A 24,868-nucleotide genomic window follows, 5' to 3' on the forward strand; every position below is an offset into this window, starting at 1 on the left:
CCACCCCCCCACCCCGCCCCCGCCATAGTTGCTGACTGAACCACTGAGATCCTACACTGTTTTCTGTTTTTCACTGTTCCCCACCCCACCCCCAGACCTGGTTGTAAAATAGCTTCATGTTTCCCTCACTTAAAATAAGTTTCCCATTCAAACCCACCAGTTGTACTTGCTGCCCCAAGAGAACTAACTTAATCTAAAGGAAGTTTTTTTTTACCCTATCTTCTTCCATATATTACAACAATGAAAATCTGAGGTAGGTTATTCTGGGAACATAATCAGAAAGTTAAATTAATGCTGATGGAAAAACCAAAGGAGAATAGCATAATTCTCCAACTGGGTTTTGAGTTGCATAATAGTCCACTATAATTGTCTTTATATGAGGTGCCTATTCTCAGTTGACATTTACCTTACCAGTGTGTATCAATGATCAATGAAGACAGACAGTGATTGTGATCTTATTTCGTAAGAGCAGTCTGCATTGACTTCCAGGAAATCCTGTCCTTTGTGCGAGAAGTGAGATGATAGTTACAGCTGGTGCTGGCACATCAGACGAGACCAATCACAAGGCATTGCTGACCTACCAACAGAACGAAGCTAGATAACTGATTGTGAAAGGGGGTTGTGGGTTGCAATAGCTTTTCTGGGATGGCAGCTACTGAAAATTTCTTTAAACGAGACAGCAATCTTGCCATGCATATCTGGTGAGACTGCAAAGTTTTGCAAAGTTCAAAGTACATTTATTATCGAAGTATATATATTATGTACAACTTTTAGATTCGTCTCCTTACTGGCAGACACAAAACAAAGAAACCCAATAGAACCCTTTAAAAAAGACCATCAAACACTCAATGTGCAAAAAGAAAAAGAACAAATCGTGCGAACAATGAAAAGCAAGCAAATAACATTCAGAACTAAAATTCACATAAGTGAGTTCACACTCATGAAGCCAGTCACAGCTGATCCAGGAGCCTGTTGGTTGCAGGGCACAGCCTCAGTTCATCAAAGAGATGAGTGCAAGGCACTCTCATCTCAATGTGTGGAAAATTAAGTCAAAAATAATCAGCATGACAACCTAGTGCAAAACTTGCAGTGGCTAGTTCAGAGATCTTTAAAAAGTCTTTTAGCAACAGATGAGGTGCTGGAAGATTGGAGGTCAGCTAATTTTTCTCAGTTGATTAAGAAAGGCTCTAAGAATAAGCTGGGAAATTATTGTCACAGAGGGGTGCTGGGAACGGACCCAAATGTGAGACACAGGCACTGAAGTACAAGGAACAGGACTTGACTGGAGTAGGGACGTGACCGGATACAGGCAAGGAGCAGGGACAAGAACGCAGACTTGGGCTAGAGAAAGCGGGACCAGGACTAGAAACCATGGACTAGGAGACAAGGCTTCGACTCCAAGCCCGAGACTGGACAAGGACCCAGAACCTGGTTCTTGCCTCGGCCTCAGACCCCAGAACCAGGCAAGGACATGACATGGCTTCAGAACAGGACGTGGCTGGGGTCTAGAGGCCTGAGCTTGGAGACAGGCTGGGGTCTTTGCTCTTGAGGCTTGAGGCTGGGGTCTTGAGTCTTGAGCTTGGCTGCAGGCTGGGGACTTCAGGCTTGGGTTCTTGGAGCTTGGCTTGGGATCTTGGAGCTACTATTGGACAGGATGCAGAACTCCTGGGCAGGACGCAGAACTCCACCCCACGGAGGCTAGGACAGGGAGGGGCAGACCCAACCACAGGGTAACAGCAATCAGCCAGGCTTACCCAACAGAGGCAGGGGACAGGAAGGAGCTCAATCCAGGGTGGCTCTGAGTCTCGGGCAGCCAGCAACCTTGGCTAGCTACAGAAATGATCAAATCCATACCACAATGACTACTCCAACAAGTGGCAACAAGGCTCCATGAAGCAGTGGTCCTCCAATCAGGCCTAGAGATCACCAATGGTTTCACTAGCCTTCCATCAGCAGTTTGCTTCAAGGGGGACTGACATGAAAAACAAGCAACTCACACTTGCCCCCAAGGCTACTTATATTCCAAGCCCCAAGATGGGAATCAGGTGTCTATGATTAACTCAACCAATCGAGGGACAGCTGGAAGACCCGGAGTCCTGAGTCCACGGACCAGACCGTGAACCGGAATGTGTACTTCATGGACCGGACCATGACAATTATAGGCCGGTGAGCCTGACATCAGTGGTGGATAAATTGTTGGAGGATATTCCACCGGATCATGTATTTGGATAGACAGGGAGTGTTTAGGGATTGTCAGCATGGCTTTGTGCGTGGTAGGTCATGTCTAACCAATATTTATAGAGCTTTTTGAGGAAGTTACCAGGAATGTTGATGAAGGCAGGGCAGCGAATGTTTTCTTCATGGATCTTAGCAAGGCATTTGACACGGTTGGCCAAGAAGGTTCAGTCACTTGGCATTCAGGGATGAGGTAGTAAATTGGAGTAGACATTGAGTTTGCAGAAGAAACCAGAGAGTGGTTGCCCTTCTGACTGGAGGCCTATGATTTAAAGGCATCCGTTAGTCTTGCAAGACCATGGATCTGCACCTGGAAAGTCTTCACTCTCCAGGGTGCAGGCCTGGGCAAAGTTGTATGGAAGACCAGCGGTTGCCCATGCTGCAAATCTCCCCTCTCCACGACGCCAATGTTGTCCAAGCGAAGGGCATTAGGACCCATACAGCTTGGCACCAGTGTTGTCGCAGAGCAATGTGTGATTAAGTGCCTTGCTCAAGGACACAACACGTTGCCTCAGCTGAGGCTCAAATTCACGACCTTCAGGTCGCTAGTCCAATGCCTTAACCACTTGGCCACTTGGCCTGTGATTAGTGGTTTATTTAAACAAAAAGCTGAGATAAAGAGGCATGAGTATTCCACAAGATGATAGCTGATCTCTTACCTTAGCACTATCTAACCTCCTATCCCTCTATTCCTTAATCATTTAAATCCTATTGACCATTTCTCTTGAATATACTCACCAATCGCGCCTGCTCAAACCTCTTGAGTAGGAATTCTCTAATTCTTTTTAATTCAATATAGGACTGGTCTGTTTAAGTTTCCCTCAAGTGACAGACCCACCATCCCATGAATTAGTTTGATAAACCTTCACCGGCTGCAATGTCCATGAGAGGTTCTCAAAGAAAAGGTCTTTCATTTGGAAACCTAGTAGGGGTCAGACATTTTGGACTGATTGGAGCACAAATGTCTTCACACAGGATCTGTAACACCTTTTGAATTCTATTCCTTCCAGAAATGATGCGTGCTTTATTGTTCATTACTCAAGTCTACGTTCTATAGCATTTTTATCACTTAGAGGATCTAAAGGTAAAGTGTATTAGAACACAGGATCTGACTGTATGGAACACAGGATAATTCTAAAGGGAATAACTGGCCCATTTCTATTTCTAGCATTTTATGTTAAAAGATATAATGTAAATGTAATGGTTTTGACTGCATGATCCACAAATTGTTTTCTATACAACAATTTGCCGTGTTGTATACAGATCAAAACAAACTAGCCATTAAAATTTGTTTTAGAAAAAATTATAATTCAGCATGATTATTACTTTGTGCTCTGCTAGATATTCTTTCTTGTTGTGAGATCAGTCACTATAGTAGACAGACAACATGTATTTAAGAATATAGAAAGCAATCAGTGTTTAACACCTAATTAGCAACAGTATGATCGAGGTACAATAACATCCATTGTTATGTAAATTGATTCTGTGGTCTCACATCTGCTATTGTGTGCATAATAATCCCTTATCAGTGTTTGTGAAGCCAAGTCAAACAGAAATCATAAACTAGTTCAGATTACATGTGATCTTTTAATGAGCACAGAGCAGTTTAAGGCTATGTCCACACCAGACCCGATAGATCCGTAACCGAAGCCTTTTCTCTTCGTTTTGACCCTCCGTCCACACTGAGACGGCGTTTTCCTCCTCTGAAAACAGAGCTTTTCTAAAACGTTCTCCAGAGCGTGTAAATCTGAAAACGCCGGTTGGACGGTGTAGAGCTTTTTAAATACGCTGTCATGGCGTGCTGGAACTGATGGTGGCGACAGCGCGGCATTTCATTGTTTTCTTGAACGCAATCTCCAACACCACAACAGCAATGGCGGGCGGCTTCACGCGTGTGTGGTTTACTTTATTGTCTACATTAATAGCTTGCTTGGAGTTAAACGTAGTCCAGTCTGCTTTTTCCAGCGGAGGTTTTCTTTGTATTCCTCGAAGACATTGTTGAAAACTTTCTTTCGCTGTTGTAGGAACTCTAGTTTTTGACCAATGGAAATAGCACAACACCGCCGCGGAAATGGAAATAGTATACCGTTTCCTCTTCACTCGTTTTCTGTACACAAACTGTGGTCTGATCAGCCCCGGTTGGGTCACCTGGAGGAGGCTGTATGATGTTGAAAGACCCGAAACACCCGATGATTCCAAGAATATCACTGAAGATGTGTCCAGAGGCATCAGTAGATGTATGTACACAGGTAGATGTGTCCTGCGCATGCCCAGTAGGAGGAGATTCGCCCAAATACCTGTTTTAATGTGGACGGAGGTGTTTTCAAAAACGCCTGGTGTGGATGCCTATCATTTTTATGCAAAACCAGCATTTTCAAAATTGTCCAGTCTAGTGTGAACGTAGCCTAAGAAGAATAAGTACACTCGATGTAGCATCTTGTATGGTATCATGTTCATGGTATAAGAGTTCTTTGTCAATCTAATTGAAACTTTCAAGTGGTCGGTTACTATCATAACTCTGATTTGGATCAAGCTGACCACAGTCAGCGTTATAAAGAAACAGTGACATGGGTGGATTTTTATATTTCTTCAGTACTCTGCTGAGCATCTGCCCAGTAACAAAACCAAACAGACTGCAGCACTGACTGTATATAATTGTAAAAACCTAACTTGCTTTATATTGGCAGAAAAGACAATGGAATTTATTTTCTTGTATTGATGATCACAATTGATTCTTGTGGAAGGTGACTAGGGACTGGCAATGTTAATGTCGGTCCCTCTCTGAAAGACTTCTGGTCAAGACAGCGCCTGCGTATAATGCTCCTTTGGTCGCTATCTTCTGGATAGATCATGAAACCATATATTTCACTTTTATGTCTTTTACATTTGTTTTTCGTCCTGAATGTGGTTCTGGAACTGTTGAAGCCTGTGGTCTGCAGTTTGGAGATCACTTGGGTGTTTCAGTGCTCTGCGGTGTCTGAGAGGATTTCGAGAGGCAGAGACAGCATGTGCGAACCTCGTGGTGAAAAAGCTGCAGGACAGGGTGCGAGCTGTTCATCTTCATTTCACCAATTAATGCTTCCATTGTTCACCGATTAAAGCAACGAGGGAGATGAAACATCGGGGTGATTGTGGAAGGTGAGCTCCGGCTGCATGCCTTTTGATCACTGCAGGATCGCTCTGCTACTGGAGACGGGAGACTGCCTTTTGATCACTGCAGGATCGCACTGCTACTGGAGAGGGGAGACTGCCTTTTGATCACTGCAGGATCGCTCTGTTACTGGAGACGGCAGACTGCCTTTTGATCACTGCAGGATCGCTCTGCTACTGGAGACGGGAGACTGCCTTTTGATCACTGCAGGATCGCTCTGCTACTGGAGACGGGAGACTGCCTTTTGATCACTGCAGGATTGCTCTGCTACTGGAGACAGGAGACTGTCTTTTGATCACTGCAGGATCGCTCTGTTACTGGAGATGGGAGACTGCCTTTTGATCACTGCAGGATCGCTCTGCTACTGGAGACAGGAGACTGTCTTTTGATCACTGCAGGATCGCTCTGCTGCTGGAGACAGGAGACTGTCTTTTGATCACTGCAGGATCGCTCTGTTACTGGAGATGGGAGACTGCCTTTTGATCACTGCAGGATCGCTCTGCTACTGGAGACAGGAGACTGTCTTTTGATCACTGCAGGATCGCTCTGCTACTGGAGGCGGGAGACTGCCTTTTGATCATCAGCGGATCGCTCTGCTGCTGGAGAGGGGAGACTGCCTTTTGATCACTGCAGGATCGCTCTGCTACTGGAGAGGGGAGACTGCCTTTTGATCACTGCAGGATCGCTCTGCTGCTGGAGAGGGGAGACTGCCTTTTGATCACTGCAGGATCGCTCTGCTGCTGGAGAGGGGAGACTGCCTTTTGATCACTGCAGGATCACTCTGCTGCTGGAGGCGGGAGACTGCCTTTTGATCATCAGCGGATCGCTCTGCTGCTGGAGAGGGGAGACTGCCTTTTGATCACTGCAGGATCGCTCTGCTGCTGGAGACAGGAGACTGTCTTTTGATCACTGCAGGATCGCTCTGTTACTGGAGACAGGAGACTGTCTTTTGATCACTGCAGGATCGCTCTGCTGCTGGAGACAGGAGACTGTCTTTTGATCACTGCAGGATCGCTCTGTTACTGGAGATGGGAGACTGCCTTTTGATCACTGCAGGATCGCTCTGCTACTGGAGACAGGAGACTGTCTTTTGATCACTGCAGGATCGCTCTGCTGCTGGAGACGGGAGACTGCCTTTTGATCACTGCAGGATCACTCTGCTACCGCAGAGGGAAAGGCCTGCCACTGCACCTGGAGAATGTTACCCAGGTTTTCTGCGTTTTGGATATGGACTTGGACTATAGACTTTTTCCAGTCATAAGAGTTTTTTTTAATATTCTGTGTTTTTACCTGATCTTTCTCATTTTTTGTGTGTGGGGGAGGGAGATTTGGGGTGTGATGTGCTTGTTCCGTTTTTGTTTGCTTTGTGGGGGGAGGAGGGATTTGGGGGGGGTGATGATTGTGCTGCCATTCTTTTCTTTCTCGGTTTCGTGGCTATCTGGAGAAGAAGAATTTCAGAATTGTATACTTTGATAATAAATGAACCTTTGAACCTTTTATTGAACCTTTGAAAGAGGCAAGTCAGCCACATCCCCACTAACAAAGCAATTCTGCATTTGCTTTTTGCGATTCAAAACTGCGCATGGTGCTATAAACATGAGAAAATCTGCAGATGCTGGAAATACAAAGCAACGCACACAAAATGCTGGGGGAGCTCAGCAGGTTAGGCACAATCTATGGAAAAGGGTAAACAGTCAACATTTTGGGCTGAGACCCTTCATCAGGACAGGAAAGAAGGAAAAGTCAAAGTAGGTGGGGGGAGGGGAGAAAGAAGTGCAAGGTGGTAGGTGATAGGTGAAACCGAGAGTGGGGGAGGGGGGTGAGGAAAAGAGCTGGGAAGTTGATTGGTGATGAGAGATAAAAGGCTGGAGGAGGGGGAATCTGATAGGAGAGGACAGAAGGCCATGGAAGAAAGGGAAGGGAAAAGAGCATCAGACGGAGGTGATGGGCAGGTAAGGACACAGGTGAGAGAGGGAAACAGGAATGGGGAATGGCGAAGGGGGAGGGGAGGGAATGACCAGAATTTTGAGAAATCGATGTTCATACAATCAGGCTGGAGGCTACCTAGATGGAACATAAGGTGTTGCTCCTCCATCTTGGCAGAAGAGGAGGCCATAGACTGACATGTTGGAATGGGAATGAGAAGTGGAATTGAAATAGGTGGCCTCCGGGAGACCCAATTTTTGTGACGGATGGAGTGAAGGTGCTCGATGAAGGGGTCTCCCAATCTATGTTGTGTCTAACAGATATACAAGAGGCCACACTGGCAGCACCAGATGCTGTAGATGATATATAAACCGACTGACTCTCACAGCTATCTGCACTATATCTCTTCCCACACTGTCACTTGTAAAAATGCCATCCCCTTCTCTCAATTCCTCCATCTCCACCATATCTGCTCTCAGAATGAGGCTTTTCATTCCAGAACGATGGAGATGCCCTCCTTCAAAGAAAGAGGCTCCCCTTCCTGCACCATCAACACTGCCCTCTCCTGCACCTCTTCTATTTCATGCACGTCTGCCTTCACTCCATCCTCTCACTGCCACACCAGGGATAGGGTTCCTCGTGTCCTCACCTACCACCTCACAAGCCTCCGCATCCAGCGCATAATTCTCCGTAACTCCCGCCATCTCCAATGGAATCCCACCTGCAAGCATGTCTTTCCCGCCCTCCCACTTTCGGCACAATCGGCATTCGCCTCTGATCTGGGCCGACATTTACATGCTGGGAGGCACTTAATTAAATAGCTTGTTTATTTCGGCTTTTTTCTTAAAGATGTGCTGGGTGTGTCCCAGCTACCGCTGCATTCTCCACGGCAATGTATCAGTCCGCGACCTGGGGATTGGGGTGGTGGGACACTGGGGTGTCATCTCATCATCGTCTGTTTCCATCAGGGCAGCCGGGCCATCTTCTTCTATGTCTGCCTGCCTTGATGTCGAAGGTCGAGGTTCGTCGTTTACTGTGGCTGATGTAGAAGGCTTGAAAAACGACAGTATGCTTGACTGCTTAGCCTCGCGCACTTTTCTATCATACAGTTCTTTGTAAGCACTCAAACCATCTTGCAAATATGCCCTAAACCTATGTACCCTTTCAAAATTAAAGTTGTACTTTTCTGCAATCATTGCAGCGAAAATCTCGTGCAGTTGCTTCACGTTCAGTTCCTGGACGACTTCACTTTCGGTCCGTTCGCTACTGCATTCAGTTTCGATTGTTATCCTTTCCTCTTCCAATTGCATCAGTTCTTCATCTATCAGTTCTTGGTCATGGGATGCCAAACCCTCTTCAACATCATCTTTGTCAACTTCCACAAGCCAAACTCATTTTGTCCTTACTTCATTCACCACAATCGAAACACTTAATTATGTCTAGTTTTATGCTTATGAGCTCTTTTAGGCTTTTCCGATACCTTAGAACTCATCTTGCTAATGGCTGCTCACAGGCACGTGTTTAAGCAATGCTGGCTAGAATTCAGTTCTGGGGGAAGAACTTGGCTGCTCGGGACGTGCGCTGCCTTTTATCGCACACTACCTTTTTTCGTAACAGTGAAAACACCTTCTGTTAGCGAAAACCAGGTAACTAATATAGGTCTTTCGCAACAGCGAAGTTTCATAAAGCGAACATTCCAAAAGCGGGGGACACCTGTATTTCACACAAAATGCTGGAGGAACTCAGCATGTCAGGCAGCATCTGTGGAAAAGAATAAAGTGTTGACGTTGCGTGCTGACACCCTTCATCAGGACCCCAAAACATCGACTGTTTATTCATTTCCGTGGGTGCTTTCTGACCAGCTGAGTTCCTCCAGCATATTGTGTGCTTTGCAGCATCTGCAAAATCTCTTGTGTCTATGCTGGGTATTTCAAGCGTTTTCAGTTCTCATTCTATCACATGAACATTTATAGGCTTTTTCTCTCCAGTCCTGCTGAAGAGTTTCGCCCGAAACGTCGACTGTACTTTTTTCCATAGATGCTGCCTGGCCTGCTGAGTTCCTCCAGCACTTTGTGTTTGTCGCTCGGATTTCCAGCATCTGCTGATTTTCTCTTGTTTGTGATTTATAGTCTTAGCTTGTTCCCTTTCTGCACTAACACTTGTCTTTGGACATTTATTACCCTCAAAGAGCTAAGTTTATGTTGTTTAGTACTAAGAATTTGTGTTTTTCCGAGATCGTTTTCTTCACTGATAAATCAAATTGTTAATTGAACAAATCACGAACCATTGCCTGAATAACAACCTTTGTAATTTACTCTAGTTCATAATTCAAGGATAGAAAGATCACATCTCCAGCTAAATACTGCAGAGGCAGTGACTGTGAGGAATGTGAAAATGTAAGGAACAAGATATTCATCCCTACTAAATAAAAAGATTTCATTGCAAATTTATTTCTTTTTAAGGGTATAGAGATGCATTTATCAAAACGGTCATCTTTTTGTTGTAACTTAAAATGCCGTCATTTAATGCAAGCTTGTGCAAATCTACCAGCTGGTTGTCAAGGTAAAATGGCAATGAGCATGCTGTATCACTATCTGACGTTATTGTACGATTTTCAATATCCCTCAGTTTTCTATCACACATAAATTCCAGTAAACAAATACAAATATGCTATCTTTATTTTCACTTGGAAGAAAAAAAAGGGAAAAGCACAGACCATAAAAATCATAAATCTTGCCATTTTTCAAAGGTTATTTGGATTTTGATGAAACAGAAAAGAATTTGGAATGAAGAGAAAGCTAACAAGATTAATCTTCAACGTCTGTGAAATCCTTTAGGGCAATGTTCCCCTAATATGTACGCGCAGACACATCTTTTGCTACTAGTGCATGAAGGAACTTAAACTGCACACAAACAGTTGTTACCCTTTACCTCGTTGGCATGTTAAGTATATTTCACAATCATATATAATCAGGTTTCCTTTTCCATTTTCTGATGTGGACAGTGCTGACAATGTGGAGTTTGCAATGCTTTGTTTGCAGATTTTAGAACTGGCTTATTTCTACTGTTTTTATTGAAGAAACTACACACTGCACACATGTTGTTTTCACCGGGTCAAAAATTGCACAGCACAAGATTTTTGTGCACACTGGTCATTACAAATTAGAGGGAACGTTGCTTTGGGGAATGCTTGAGAAATCTGATAAAGATCCATGGAAGATGGAGGTTCCTTACTAATCTGCTAGGACATGTTAAAAACATAAGTTAGATGACTATCTTGCTAGGATTGGCATTGAACATTACTTGGAAATGTCCAAATATCTAAAGTGAAATAACCTGTAGAATATGCTGGTTACTGCTTTGAAACAGCCAAGTCATTTCCTTTGGGATCAATAAAGTACCTCTCTAAACATGGTGCTTAAGAAAATAATTAATCAAAAATGTACTATAATGCAGTTAAGCAAATTGCTAGTGGAAACTAGTGAATTTTATACTTTCATCTCTGTGTTTTATAGTGATAGGGAAATAGAACTTAGAAATGGGTCCTTCAGCTACAGAGTCTACACTGACCATCAATCGCTCGTTTACACAATCTTACATTGTTCAAATTCTCCCTGAATTTTCATTAACCTTCTCTCCACCACCTTCCCCGCTCCCCCCCCCCCAACCCGTAGATTCTACCATTCACTCACATACCAGAGGCAATTTTCACGGGCCAATCACCCTCCCAAGCCACACATCTCTGGCATCTGAGAGGAAACCGGAGTACCTGACAGGAACCTATGTGATTACAGGGAGTACATACAATCTCCATACAGACAGCAATGGTGATCAGTATTGAATGTGGGTCATTGGCACTGTCAGGCTCCTTAGCAATTGAGACCAGGAAAAATCTTTGCAGTTTACTCCTCCAGTACATTAAAAGGATTGACTAGCCCACAACAAAGTGAATTTTATGTAATAAGGGAAGGAGTAATTTTGATAGCAGAATTTACATTATTAATACAAGATTATCAAAAGCTGCAGATACTAGAAACCTGAAATACAACAAAACAGACTAGAAATACTCTGCAAGTCAAGCCGCAAATGGGAGAGAGAAACAGTACATATTTCAGGTTGAGCACCTTTCCTCAAAACTGAGAAAAGTTTGAAACCAAACATGTTTTAACTTGTCTTGGAACGGGGAGGAAACAAAGGGAATCTGCGTGAATAAGTTTGAAACCAAGACAGACTGAATGACACAAGTGATGGTGCTGACTGAGTCAGGGTAGTGAAAGCTTGTTAATCACAGGTTATCCATCAGGAGGTGTACAAAACTTCCAAAAAATGAGAGAGAAAATGTTGTAAAAAAACACTGGACAAACAAAATGCCTTTCTCACTTCTATCGACAAAATAGAACTGAATACTTTGACTTGTGTGAAAATTGTTTGGAATGACTTCTTGACCCGTGAGGAGACATATCTTCTCTGCATCTCCTTGAGATAATACAGCAGAAATGGGGAATTAACTATACAAGAGTTCATTGGTTAGTTTCAATATGTTAGTCACACTGTGTTTTCCTATTTGCTCCAGGGAGAGACAGGCCCATTAGGAGATCGTGGTCCACGAGGATTTCCTGGGCATGAAGGGCCAAAAGGACAAGCAGGAGAACAAGGACAGAGAGGAGAACGTGGACTGCCTGGACCTCCTGGAATTAAAGGGGATGTTGTAAGTTGAAAAGAAGTACAGTGACCACCATGAGAGTAACCTTCCCAGAGCATGCAATTATACTTGAGATAACAAGCGTCAGATTGAACTAACCATTCAAAACCTGTCTAGAAAACAGAAAGGTTGGATATTTTCGGACAGAATAACTTTGTCAACGGTCACTTCCTGTGCCCCTGCATTCAACTTACCTCTGAAGTCCAGGGCAATAAAATTCAGACATTTCATAACCACAGTTGGAATAGCTGGCTAGCATTGACAATAAGCACAGATTTCAGAAAGAAAATCTAAATATCAAAGCTCAAACATTGGCTGACCAACTTCAGTGGAAGAATGAGAGTAGATGACCCCATTTGTCCTTTTAAATAACACAAAGAAATAAATAAAATAAAAATATAGTCTAATTGTTTTCATTTTCCAGGGCCCTATGGGTGTTTATGGCTTTCCAGGATCCGATGGTATTCCGGTGAGTATTTATTTGTAAAATTTTAGTTTATGGCCCACTGTTTTATACACCTGTAAATGATGAAAAGTACAGCATTGAACTTGCCCTCCAGCCCAGGGTGTTGTGCCTTGCGCTGATCTATACAAAGCTCCATCACTGGTCTGCCCAGGGGTGTGTGCTCAAACCACCACCAGTTTCAGCTCAAACAGCATCATCAAGTTCAGAATCAGAATCAGGTTTATTATCCCCGGCATGTGTCCTGCAATTTGTTAACTTAGCAGTGGCAGCAGTTCAATGCAATACAATGATAATATAGAGAGAAAAAGAAACAAATAAATAAGTAAATCAATTACAGTGTACGTATACTGAACAGATTAAAAATCGTGCAAAAACAGAAATAATATTAAAAAAGTGAGGTAGTGTTCAAGGGTTCAATGTCCATTTAGGAATCAGATGGCAGAGGGAAAGAAACTGTTCCTGAATCTCTGAGTGAGTGCCTTCAGGCTTCTGTACCTCCTACCCGATGGTAACAGTGAGAAAAGGACATGCCCTGGGTGCTGGAGGTCCTTAATAATTGACATCGCCTTTCTGAGGCACTGATCCTTGAAGATGTCCTGGGTACTATGGAGACTAGTACCCAAGATGGAGCTGACCAATTTTACAACTTTCTTTAACTTCTTTCGGTCCTGTGCGGTAGCTCCTCCATAGCAGACAGTGATGCAGCCTGCACAATGCTCTCCACAGTACTATAGTCAATGAACAGCATCCTGGCGTGGGTGTTCGCTGATGATACTACAGCTGCTTCATCAGCAACAATGAGAGGAGAGAGGAGGTACAGGAGAGGTCTGTCAAATGGTGTGAGTTTCAAAGCGGACAAGACAAAAGAGAAAATTGTGGACTTCAGAAAGGTGTCGGTCGACCACTCTCCATTGCACATCAATGGCTCTGCCATGGAAAGAGTGAAGAACACAACTTCCTTGGTGTGCCCATAACAGATAATGTAACCTGGACCCACAACATCTCCACATTAGTCAGGAAGGCACAAGCAGTGTCCACACTTCCTAAGGAGACTGAGTGTACACAGCTCCCCACCCCTATTCTAGCAACTTTCTACAGAAGCACCATCATAGTGTGGTACAGAAGCTTCGAGGCGTCAGACCCTAGAGAGGATAGTAAAAGCCATCGTGGATCACTGGGGTCTCCCTCCCACTATTCGTGACATTTACAGGGAGTGTTGTCGACGAAGGGCTGAAGCGTTTTTGAGGATCCCTACCACCCATTCCATAATCTCTTTGGCCCAATTCCATCAGGAAGGAGGTATAGGAGCATCAGGGCTAGGACTGCCAGACTGAGTAACAGTTTCTTCCCTCAGGCTGTAACACTAATGAACATCCTGCCACCACCAAGGTCTGGGAGAGCAGGCTGTTTACTGTTTACCTATGCTATGCACTACATGCATCTTTGAAATATATTTTACAAACTTATTTATGGAAATATTTAGTTTTATGTGCTGTGTGTGGTATATGTATTGTGGGTACACCCTGGTCTGGAGAAACGTTGTTTTGTTTGGTTGTATATATGTATAGTCAGATGGCAGTAAATTTGAACTTGAAATGTACTCTATGATCAATCTAACTGTACCCTCCTACACAGCCCATAACTCCAATTTTCTAACTTCCTGTTTAGAGTCTCTTAAATATTTGTGTTATATTAGCCTCTGGAACCACACCCACACCCTGCCGTGTGTTCCAAGCACCCATCAGTCTCTGTGTGGAAGAACCTACTCCTCTTGTAAACTTTCCTCCACTCAGCTGAAACGCATGTCCCCTCGTATTGGTTATTACCACTGCTGCCACTCGTAGTCTTACACACCCCTATCCAGTCTTCTCTCATCCTCCTTCATTCCAAAGAGAAAAGCCCCGAGCTTTCTCTCCTTTTCCTGATAAGACGTGCTCTCTCATCCAGGCCTCCTCCTCTAAACTAAGTAAAGCTTCCACATCGTGTGAGGCACGGGGACTGAACACGATACCCCAAGTGAGGTCTAACCAGAGCTCTTGACTAAATCCTCCAACTAATGAAGGCCCACACACTACATGCCTTCTTAACCACCTTATCAATTTGAACGGCGACTTTGAGATATCTGGGGACTTAGACCCCAAGACCCTTCTGTTCCTCCACGCTGCTAGGAACCCTGCTTTTAACCTTGTACTCTGCCTTCAAATTTGACTTTCCAGAGTGTATCACCTCAGACTTTGCTGGTTAGACCTCCATCTGCCACTTCTCCGCCCAACTCTGCATCCAATCTATATCCCATCATAACCTACACCAACCATCTATTCTATTCACACATCCCCCTTTTATGCCGTTTGCAAACTTATTAACCCACCCCTCCACCCCTTTATTCAAGTGACTTATAAAGAGCCGGGGTCCTAGAACTGATCCCTGTGGAACACTACTAGTCACCAACCTCCAGGCAAAATATACTCCACCTACTATTAATTTGCCTTCTCATGTACCGGACAGATGGCAACTTTCACCGACAGACCTTTAGAACAGTATGGATGCTACACTAAGATGGTTCTACAATAACAATGAAATATTGACTATTTTAGGGATTGCCGGGACTCCAAGGTTCGAGAGGTCACCCTGGCTTAGATGGCTGCAATGGATCTAGAGGAGATCCTGGTTTTCCAGGATATGCAGGATATCCGGGAAGAACTGGACTGCCGGTAGGAAATTCTTAAGTGAAAACTATCATCTTTTTGTTTGAAATGCAGGGGAAGAAGACTGCTCTGGAATTAAGTCGTCAATAAAATATTTGAAGAGGAAATATAATGTTTTTTATTGAGGGGGATGAAGGTGAGCAATATTTAAAAGAGAAACTGGAGGAATAAATTAGACAATTGAATGAACCAATTTATTGGCGTTTCCCCCCTCCCCCACCACAACTCCTTCAAGGGCACGTCTATGTCCCACCTCAAAAAACAACTTGGCACAGAACTTCTTTGAACTCCAACTCAGAACACTTTCCACCCTCCATATCTCAGTTGTCCACAAGATGATTTTCTGACACCATCACCTCATTATTACTATGGCTGTCACCTCTGCCTCAGTGGCCTCACCACCTTGTATCGGTTGGATCTGGTGATATTGTTCCAGAGGTTCTTTCAAAGTCAAGAAGAGGTGTAAGTCTAGTAATTATACCCATTTTATTAGGTTAACAATAAAAAATAATGGTAACCAACTCACTCTACTGTAAGGGAGTGGGAAAGTGGAGGAGGAGAAAAAAGATGATCTAATTATCTTATACTAAATACCAGCTCACTAGAGAGATAAGGCACATTCCAGTGACAAGTGGTAGCCTGCGAAATAGTCAGGCTCAGTGGAGTGCAACAGGTTGCAGAGAAACTTTGAGAAAAATACTGAATCAGCTGTACTACAATGAGAATCAGGTTTATTATCACCGACCTATGTCATGAAATTCGTTGTTTTGGGGCAACAGTACAGTGCAAATCATTTAAAAAACTACACGTTACACTAGGAAATATCAAATTAAGTAAGTCATGTAAAAAGATAGCAGAAAATGAGATACAAGGGAAAATCTGCAGATGCTGGAAATCCAAGCAAATGAGGCCGTTTTCATGAGTTCATATCTGATAGTGGAAGGAAAGAAGCTGAGTGTGTTTCCTCCTCCCTGATGGTAGCAATGAAAAGACTGCATGTCCTGGATGGTGAAGGTCTTTAGTGATGGATGCCACCTTCCTGAGGTGTCCACTATTGAAGATGTTCTTGATGCTGTGGAGGCTAGTGGCCATGATGGAACAGGCCAAGTTTATAACCCTCTGCAGCTTTTTCCCATCTGGTTCATTGCAGCTGCATATCGGATGGCGATGCAACCAGTCAGAATGTTCTCCACGGTATATCTGTAGAAATTTGCGCTAGAGTCTCTGGTAATTTATCAGATCTCCTCAGACTCCTAATGAAATATAGCCGAAATCATGCCTTCTTCATAATTGCATCAATATGTTGGACTCAGGACAGATCTTCAACGGTGCTGACACCAGCAACTTGAAGCTGCTCATCCTTTCTATTGACGAGCCCCTCGATGAGCACTGGTATCTGTTCTCCCAACTTTCCCTTCCTTCAGTCCATAATCAGTTCCTTAGTTTTACTGACATTGGGTGCAAGGTTGTTGTTGCGACACCACTCAACCAGCTGATCTATCTCACTCCTGTATGCCTTCTTTCCATCTGACATTCTGCCAACAGCATTTATATCATCAGCAAATTTATTGAAGGCATTTGTGGGGCACGTAGCAAAACCATCATTGGTGCAGAGAGTAGAGCAGTGGGCTACACATGCAATTTACTACTGAACATTCACTAAACAATTGGACACATACTGCATAGCTGATTATATTAAAATAATTAATGTTAATATGCAGGAAAAACAACTGTACAACTCAGGACAGACTTACCTCAGCCCACCTATTACAGGAATTTTTATCCTTGCCTTTGTTATCTCCAAGCCTAACTACTCCATATCTTCCTCTACCCATATTAAACTTTGGTCTATTCCATCATTCGTGAAACATCTTCAAAATGTTACGAATTGATTGACCTGTATGAATATAGGGTAAGGAGTCTTTATCTGCGATTTAGTATAATGTATTGATACATATTTTTCCCTGTGCTCTGTATTCTTATATGTAAATTAATAAAAATATCAGAAAAGAAAATAAACATCTTCAATTTCCCTTTTTTATTCATCTTCAAGTTAAATTGTCCAACATATAAATTTTCTTCATAATTTCACTAAAGATTCAACTCATTGCAGCCTGAAACACCCATCCCAGACCAATCCTGAACTCTCTGAGCTTCCTTCTGTTACCAGGAATCAGGTTCACGGGTTTGGTGAGTGAGACAGAAGGCACTGTCTAGGATGGGTGCTGCAGACTGCCATGGGTTGAATTTTTAGTAAAATTATGAAGAAAAATTATCTGTTGGACAATTTAACTTAAAGACCAATAAAAAAAGGAAATTTGGAGATGTTATGAATAAGCACATTAATCATTTAAAAGATTCGATCAAACATTCAGGTCTCCCCATGCTACATTAACTCTAAAACTAAATATTCAACCAACAGATACTCAGCTAAGTCTGAAGCATCCTTTCCCAATGGTTCTTCAGCACTGGTTGTGATCTCAGTGTGAACCGGGCCCTGGGTATGAAAGAAAAGAGGCCAAACCTCCTGCATGTACTATTCTTATACCTCTGAAATGCCTGAAACTGGACACCAGTGACATGGTGCATAAGGCAACCAGTGGGAAGGAGCTGCTGCAGACTGCAAATGGTCCAGTCAATGACTGGCATGGTAGAAGCAGCTTTTGACGAACAAGTAAATGAACTGCCCCACATATCACCCCTTTTCACCAACTAACTCTTAGCCCCTCACCAATCTCAGTGCATATTCAACAGTTCCTATCCTGTATCTGTGCATGTCTTTTCTGATTAAAGCTTATGTATCTGACCAAACCATTGACCACCTCCCCTAAGATCTTCACCTTGTCTTAGTGTATGTTTTTTGCAACTAGGCTGTGAAGCAGCTTGATATGTGACAGTTTTGGAGCAAAGAGAGTGTTAGCATTGGGCACTGTAAAAAGAAGAAATGCAGGTGAGAGGAGGATCAGTGAAAGATGGCAGTAGTGAATGATTTTAGAGGGGAGGCACTTATAGAATTCAGTCTGCAATAGCAGCAGGGAGAACTATGGCAATGAATGTCAGCTAGGTGGTGCTCTGGAGAGGCAATGGAAGGAGGAACTGAAGCAAGTTTATAGATAAGTGCATCAAACAGATATACAGTAATGGAAATAACATAGCAAGGAAATATTAGTGGTTGCATGCATGTTTTATGGAATAGTTTCAATATATAAAATAAATATTTAGGATTGGGCTGCAGCTTAAGATTTAGTAGTCTGAACGCAAACACGAGGAAATCTGCAGATGCTGGAATTTCAAGCAACACACATAAAAGTTGCTGGTGAACGCAGCAGGCCAGACAGCATCTCTAGGAAGAGGTACAGTCGACGTTTTGGGCCGAGACCCTTCGTCAGGACTAGCTGAAAGAAGAGCTGCGTTCACCAGCAACTTTTATGTGTGTTGCTTTCGTAGTCTGAATATCTTTTTCAAGAGCAATTATTCAAACATTAGAAAACATTGATAAAATGATAGAAATTTTACTTTGCAGCTGTTCTTTATGTAGTTTTTAAATACAATATACATTACATTTGTTACAGGGACTTCCAGGTCCAAAAGGTCCAAAAGGCGATTCCATAATTGCCACATTCCATATGGGCCCACCGGTGAGTATCAACTTTAAAGCACTGGTTCTGATTAACCTTTCATTTTCTTCTGCTGTATCTAAAGTAACTTAACAGGTGAGAATGATGGATAGGCCTGGGGACTGATGCTCTATTCTATTCGAACACAGAATAGACGCTCAGTGGCCATTTTATTAGGTACTGCCTGTAATTTATAAATTGGCAACTGAGTGTACATTCGTGGTCTTCCACTGCTGTATCCCATCCACGTCTTGTGCATTCAGTGATGCTCTTCTGCACATAACTGTTGTAACACGTGGTTATTTGAGTTACTGTCACCTACCTGCCAGCTTGAACCAGTCTGGCCTTTCTCCTCTGACCTCTTTCACGAAGTTTATAGCCGACCTCTCACTGCTTTTCTTTTTTGTTTTTTTTTGCACCATTCTCTGTAAATTCGAGAGACAGTTGTGTGTGAAAATTCCTGGAGATCAGCAATTTCTGAGCTACTCAAACCACCCTATCTGGGGCTAACAATTATCGCACGGCCAAAGTCACTTGGATCATATTTGCTCCGTGTTCTGATGTTTGATCTGAACAAAAACTGAACCTCTTGACCATGTCTGCATGCTTTTATGCATTGAATTGCTGCAACTTGATTGGCTAATTAGGTATTTGCTTTAATGAGCAGATGTACTTAATGAAGGTGTAGACTACTACAGCCCAGTGGAGGCCTTTTGGCTCAGAATATTGTGCTGACATTTTAACCTTCTCTAAGATCAATCTATCATTGCTCTATTCTTGTTGCCCTTCTACACAACCAAAGACTTAATTTTCTATAAACTTGATTTCAAATATTTTAAAAATATTTTGAGTCTTCGTAAGTGAGAAGATTATTTTTCTAACAATGTTACAGTAACTAACATATTGGTAAATTAATAGTAACTAATAAACTCTAGCTTTTAATGAAGGCCCATGTTGGAGAAAAAGCCAAAGATATGTGAAAAGAATGTAGCAACACTTCCAGCAGTTCACAAAACAAGACTTTGTCCAAATAAAACCATTTTTAAAGTGAGGATTAACTTTAAAGCATTGCTTATGATTATGCTTTCAGTTTCTCCTGCTGTACTTAATGTACCTTAATAAAACTCATGTTCTATTTCCCTTTCCTCATCAATAACTTGGTTTTGGTAAATTCTGAAAATTTCCCAATCCTTAAAATCATTTTTTCCCCCAAAGAATCAGTTTTAGAATTGACAAAGGTTTCTGGGTTTTGATGAGACTGATCAGGAAATTAGTAACCACTTAAGGAAAAGAATTGTTTTTGCACATAATGCCTTTGCTACTGATTAAAATAATGGTTGCTTATTAACTATAATTTATTCCTTGAAAATGAATAGATTCTGGGGACATACACACAGAAACACACCCTTTGACCCATCATGGTCAAGCCAACATTTTAACTCCATGATCTCCAGGTACACTGGACAACAAATTTTTTTGCAAAGCGTTGCTTCTTCAAAATTATTTTTTGTTTATGATAGACCACTCAAAGGTGAACTCAGATATAATTTCAGACTACTTATATCTCGTAAGAATTTGGAGAAACAAGAAATTAACTGTTACTGACTATTATGTGTCTAATTGCATAAGTTCAACTAAACTAAAAATGTTTTGTTGATGATTTTCATTTGTACTTAGTGTTTGAAGCTTCTCACTTAAGTGTCCAACAATAATCAGCCAGCATTAATAGATTCCAGTCTCCCTGATACCGTTTCTCCATGACTGCAATATCCTGACATTGACTTGTCACTGACAGCACCAAGATTTGCAGGGAGGAAGTCTAAATGTAATGTAGAAAATGAATCTTTAGTGACATGTTGCACTTCATGGTTTTATATACTTGAAGCATGTTGTCAACCAATTGCACGTAGCTTGGTGTTCTGTAGTGGCCAAGACAATTTTCAACCACATCCTTGAATGCCTTCCATGCAATTATCTCCAGTCCCACTAAAAGTTCTTTGAATTGCCTGTCATTGATGACCTGTTTGATTTGTGAACATTAATCAATTATTCTGAGAAAATTTGTCTCAAATATCAAAACGTCTCATGGAAATTTATAGCCTTTCTAAGACCTGTCCTGCCAAGCAGTTTCCGTCCTGCCTAAGTATTCTTAGAGATAGGATCTATAGGCATTTAGAGAATCATGGTCTGATCAGGGACAGTCAGCATGGCTTTGTGAAGGGCAGATCGTGTCTAACAAGCCTGATAGAGTTCTTTGAGGAGGTGACCAGGCATATAGATGAGGGTAGTGCAGTGGATGTGATCTATATGGATTTTAGTAAGGCATTTGACAAGGTTCCACACGGTAGGCTTATTCAGAAAGTTAGAAGGCATGGGATCCAGGGAAGTTTGGCCAGGTGGATTCAGAATTGGCTTGCCTGCAGAAGGCAGAGGGTGGTGGTGGAGGGAGTACATTCAGATTGGAGGATTGTGACTAGTGGTGTCCCACAAGGATCTGTTCTGGGACCTCTACTTTTCGTGATTTTTATTAACGACCTGGATGTGGGGGTAGAAGGATGGGTTGGCAAGTTTGCAGATGACACAAAGGTTGGTGGTGTTGTAGATAGTGTAGAGGATTGTCAAAGATTGCAGAGAGACATTGATAGGATGCAGAAGTGGGCTGAGAAGTGGCAGATGGAGTTCAACCCGGAGAAGTGTGAGGTGGTACACTTTGGAAGGACAAACTCCAAGGCAGAGTACAAAGTAAATGGCAGGATACTTGGTAGTGTGGAGGAGCAGAGGGATCTCGGGGTACATGTCCACAGATCCCTGAAAGTTGCCTCACAGGTGGATAGGGTAGCTAAGAAAGCTTATGGGGTGTTAGCTTTCATAAGTCGAGGGATAGAGTCTAAGAGTCGCGATGTAACGATGCAGCTCTATAAAACTCTGGTTAGGCCACACTTGGAGTATTGTGTCCAGTTCTGGTCACCTCGCTATAGGAAGGATGTGGAAGCATTGGAAAGGGTACAGAGGAGATTTACCAGGATGCTGCCTGGTTTAGAAAGTATGCATTATGATCAGAGATTAAGGGAGCTAGGGCTTTACTCTTTGGAGAGAAGGAGGATGAGAGGAGACATGATAGAGGTGTACAAGATAATAAGAGGAATAGATGGAGTGGATAGCCAGCGCCTCTTCCCCAGGGCACCACTGCTTAATACAAGAGGACATGGCTTTAAGTTAAGGGGTGGGAAGTTCAAGGGGGATATTAGAAGAAGGTTTTTTTACTCAAAGAGTGGTTGGTGCGTGGAATGCACTGCCCGAGTCAGTGGTGGAGGCAGATACACTAGTGAAGTTTAAGAGACTACTAGACAGGTATATGGAGGAATCTAAGGTGGGGGCTTATATGGGAGGCAGGGTTTGAGGGTCGGCACAATATTGTGGGCCGAAGGGCCTGTACTGTGCTGTACTATTCTATGTTCTATGTTCTATGTTATGCCCAGGCATGCGTGGACAAGATAGAAAACTTCTCAGCTTACATTGTGGGCACCATTTTAGTTGACTTAACTTATGAATTAAATTAACAAAAACAGGCGATTTTTAAAAAAATGGTGTGTGATAGGGAAATTTAATGGTGATTTTCTTCGATCAACTGCCCAAAATCGATAAGATACACCCATAAGTATTCAGGTAGCAAAATTTTTGTTGTCCAATGATATCAGCTACTCTCAGTGTAAAGAACAAAACCTTTCTCCCAGATCCCATTCAAAACTCTTTCCTCTCACCTTAAACCTCTTCTCTCCATGTTTCTGACACCCCTCTCACGGGGGGTAAGGTTTTGACCATCTGCTTCTCATACATACTGTGTATGAGGTCATCTCTCAGCTTCCTTCAATGCAGAGAGAACAAACCCAGCCTCTCCAACCTCTCCCCATGTTCTTGGAGAACTTCCAACTGCTCCAGAGAAGTCCAGGAACATACCACCAAGCTGAACCTCATCTGTAGAGAAGTTGAAACAAAGAAGAGATCACAGTTGTAACTGCCCAATGAAAATCATGGGGTGAAATAACTTGACATTGAGAAATAATGGCCCGTAGAGGGTGAACCATGCAAAACAGATCGTAAAACAATGGAACGATAGAGTAGAGCACAACGTGGAACAGTTGCAGAGTCATAAACATGGAGACAGACCTTTAGCCCAACTGGTCCATGCTGACCAACATTCCCATTGAGCTGGTGCCATTCCCTCACAGTTTGCTTATATTTCTCAAAACTTTTCCTAACTGTTTACTGCTCCAACTACCCTTTAAATGTTGTTTAATTTTGTTCTCTGCCTCAAGCATTTCCTCTGATCACTCTGTATGAAAACTTTTCTCCCTAGGTTCTTATTGTATCTCTCTCCTCTCATCTTAAACCTATGCCCTCTAATTCTTGGTTCCCCAACCCTGAGGAAAAAGTCCTGATGAAGGGTCTTGGACCCAAAGGTCGACTATTTATTCATTTCCATAGATGCTGCCTGATCTGTGGAGTTCAAAGGATTTCAAAATGGTTTGTGGTTTCTTTCTGTTTCTCTGCGCATTGGTTGTTGGTCTTTATATATTTTTTTAAATTGGGTTCTTTCGGGTTTCTTGCAGATTTGTTTGCCTACAGGCAGCCACAGAGCAGGAAACCCGAGAGAACCCAGAGGAACGGGAAAAAAAGCCCACAAATCACACAAACAATAGATGTGAGCATCCACATTCCGAGCCAAAACGAGTCTGTGGATCTGAACCCTGGAGCAGCCCGGAATAGGCCCAAAGCCTCGGTGTCAGTCCATCATATTAGCGGGCATGGAGCTCAGCAGCTGGGTGCAGTCTTCGTAGCCTCAGCGCCACGGAGAGAGGAATCATCATCACAGGACAGCCAGTGAAATTGGTTCTCACCTCCAATCCTGATGCCCTGTCTTTCTAGTACGTCGTTTAAATTTTTGAAACAGCGTATCGTATCTCACACTAGGACCCTCCCAGGCACTGCTGCAGCGAAAGGCTCCAGGCCTGGAACATGCTGCCCAGACACTTGCTCCAGGCCCAGATTTCGCCGCCCAGCCTGAAGCCACTCTCAATTTCTCCAAATTGGCTTGGCGGCCCAGAGCAATCCAACCCAGAACTCCTCTGCCTTGACCTCTCCTCTCCAAATGGCTCATTCCATCTGCGTTGAGTCTGCAACATACCAGCATGGTTCACCCCTCGAATTCACTTCAACTTCGCTCGCTTCTTCATTGTTTGTGGTGACTAATTTACTACAACTTACTTCAGGAAAGGTGCTATTAGCAATGTTTTTAGTCAAATTTCTTGCCTTTTGAACTACCAGTGAGCTGATGCACACATCTGGTAGCACCATCTTAAACCGTAAGCCTTTCTTGTGTGTTGCCCTGAGACAAAGATTGTGGTCATTAACCCTCTCAATGGCAATCATGTTTTCTTTACACTGCTATATAATCCCCTCATTCTCGTCTACCTACTCACCTACTGCCTGTTATGCCACTGGCACTTAGGGCAGCAATGAAGGTCTTTCGTCTCTGGCGGTGTTCAGGTCTTCCTTCACCATGTCAGTAGCTTCCTCTCAGTTTTCACTGCTATCAGCCATGCAAATCCCAGGTAGAAGATCAGGAATACCATCGCACTCATATGTAGAAAGATTCTTCATAACTGTTTCTGAAACAATTTTGTCTTACCAGTCAGGGTTGTTAGCCCTGAGCTGAACTTCTGAAGCTGGAGGACCAGTGGACTGCCCCTAGTGTGTCCTTTACCCTTTGACCTGTTTGGCACGGGTGCCTCTACCAAAAGCCAAAGCATAAAGACCTGACTCCAGCCGACAAAGCTCTCCAGGTCACTGAGGCACACAAGCCTCCAAACCCTACTACATGGTTATAGTCCTCTTGGAGGTCATTCTTCTCTGCTCCAGTGTAAGAACTCTCAACCAGCATAAACTCTCTCTGGAATTCATTCCCTCAAGTCCCAGGAACATTGTCATAAATCTCCTCTGCACTCTTTCCAAATCAGTGGTGTCCTTCCTAAGGTGCCTAAAACTAAAGACAAATGTCCTGTACAG

At 43.1% G+C, this 24,868-nt stretch overlaps 1 protein-coding gene across 1 annotated transcript in view; it reads left to right on the top strand.

Moving 5' to 3' along the window:
- LOC134345080 (collagen alpha-5(IV) chain-like) overlaps positions 1–24,868 on the top strand; it is a 217,380-nt gene that overhangs the window by 67,877 nt on the left and 124,635 nt on the right. The window contains exons 7-10 of the mRNA XM_063045211.1: positions 11,886–12,020; positions 12,439–12,483; positions 15,075–15,191; positions 18,758–18,823. Coding sequence (XP_062901281.1) covers positions 11,886–12,020; positions 12,439–12,483; positions 15,075–15,191; positions 18,758–18,823 — 363 coding nt within the window. The remainder of the gene's footprint in view (positions 1–11,885; positions 12,021–12,438; positions 12,484–15,074; positions 15,192–18,757; positions 18,824–24,868) is intronic.

Source organism: Mobula hypostoma, chromosome 4 (assembly GCF_963921235.1).
Source record: "Mobula hypostoma chromosome 4, sMobHyp1.1, whole genome shotgun sequence".
In the NCBI taxonomy this organism is placed as follows: Eukaryota; Metazoa; Chordata; class Chondrichthyes; order Myliobatiformes; family Myliobatidae; genus Mobula; species Mobula hypostoma.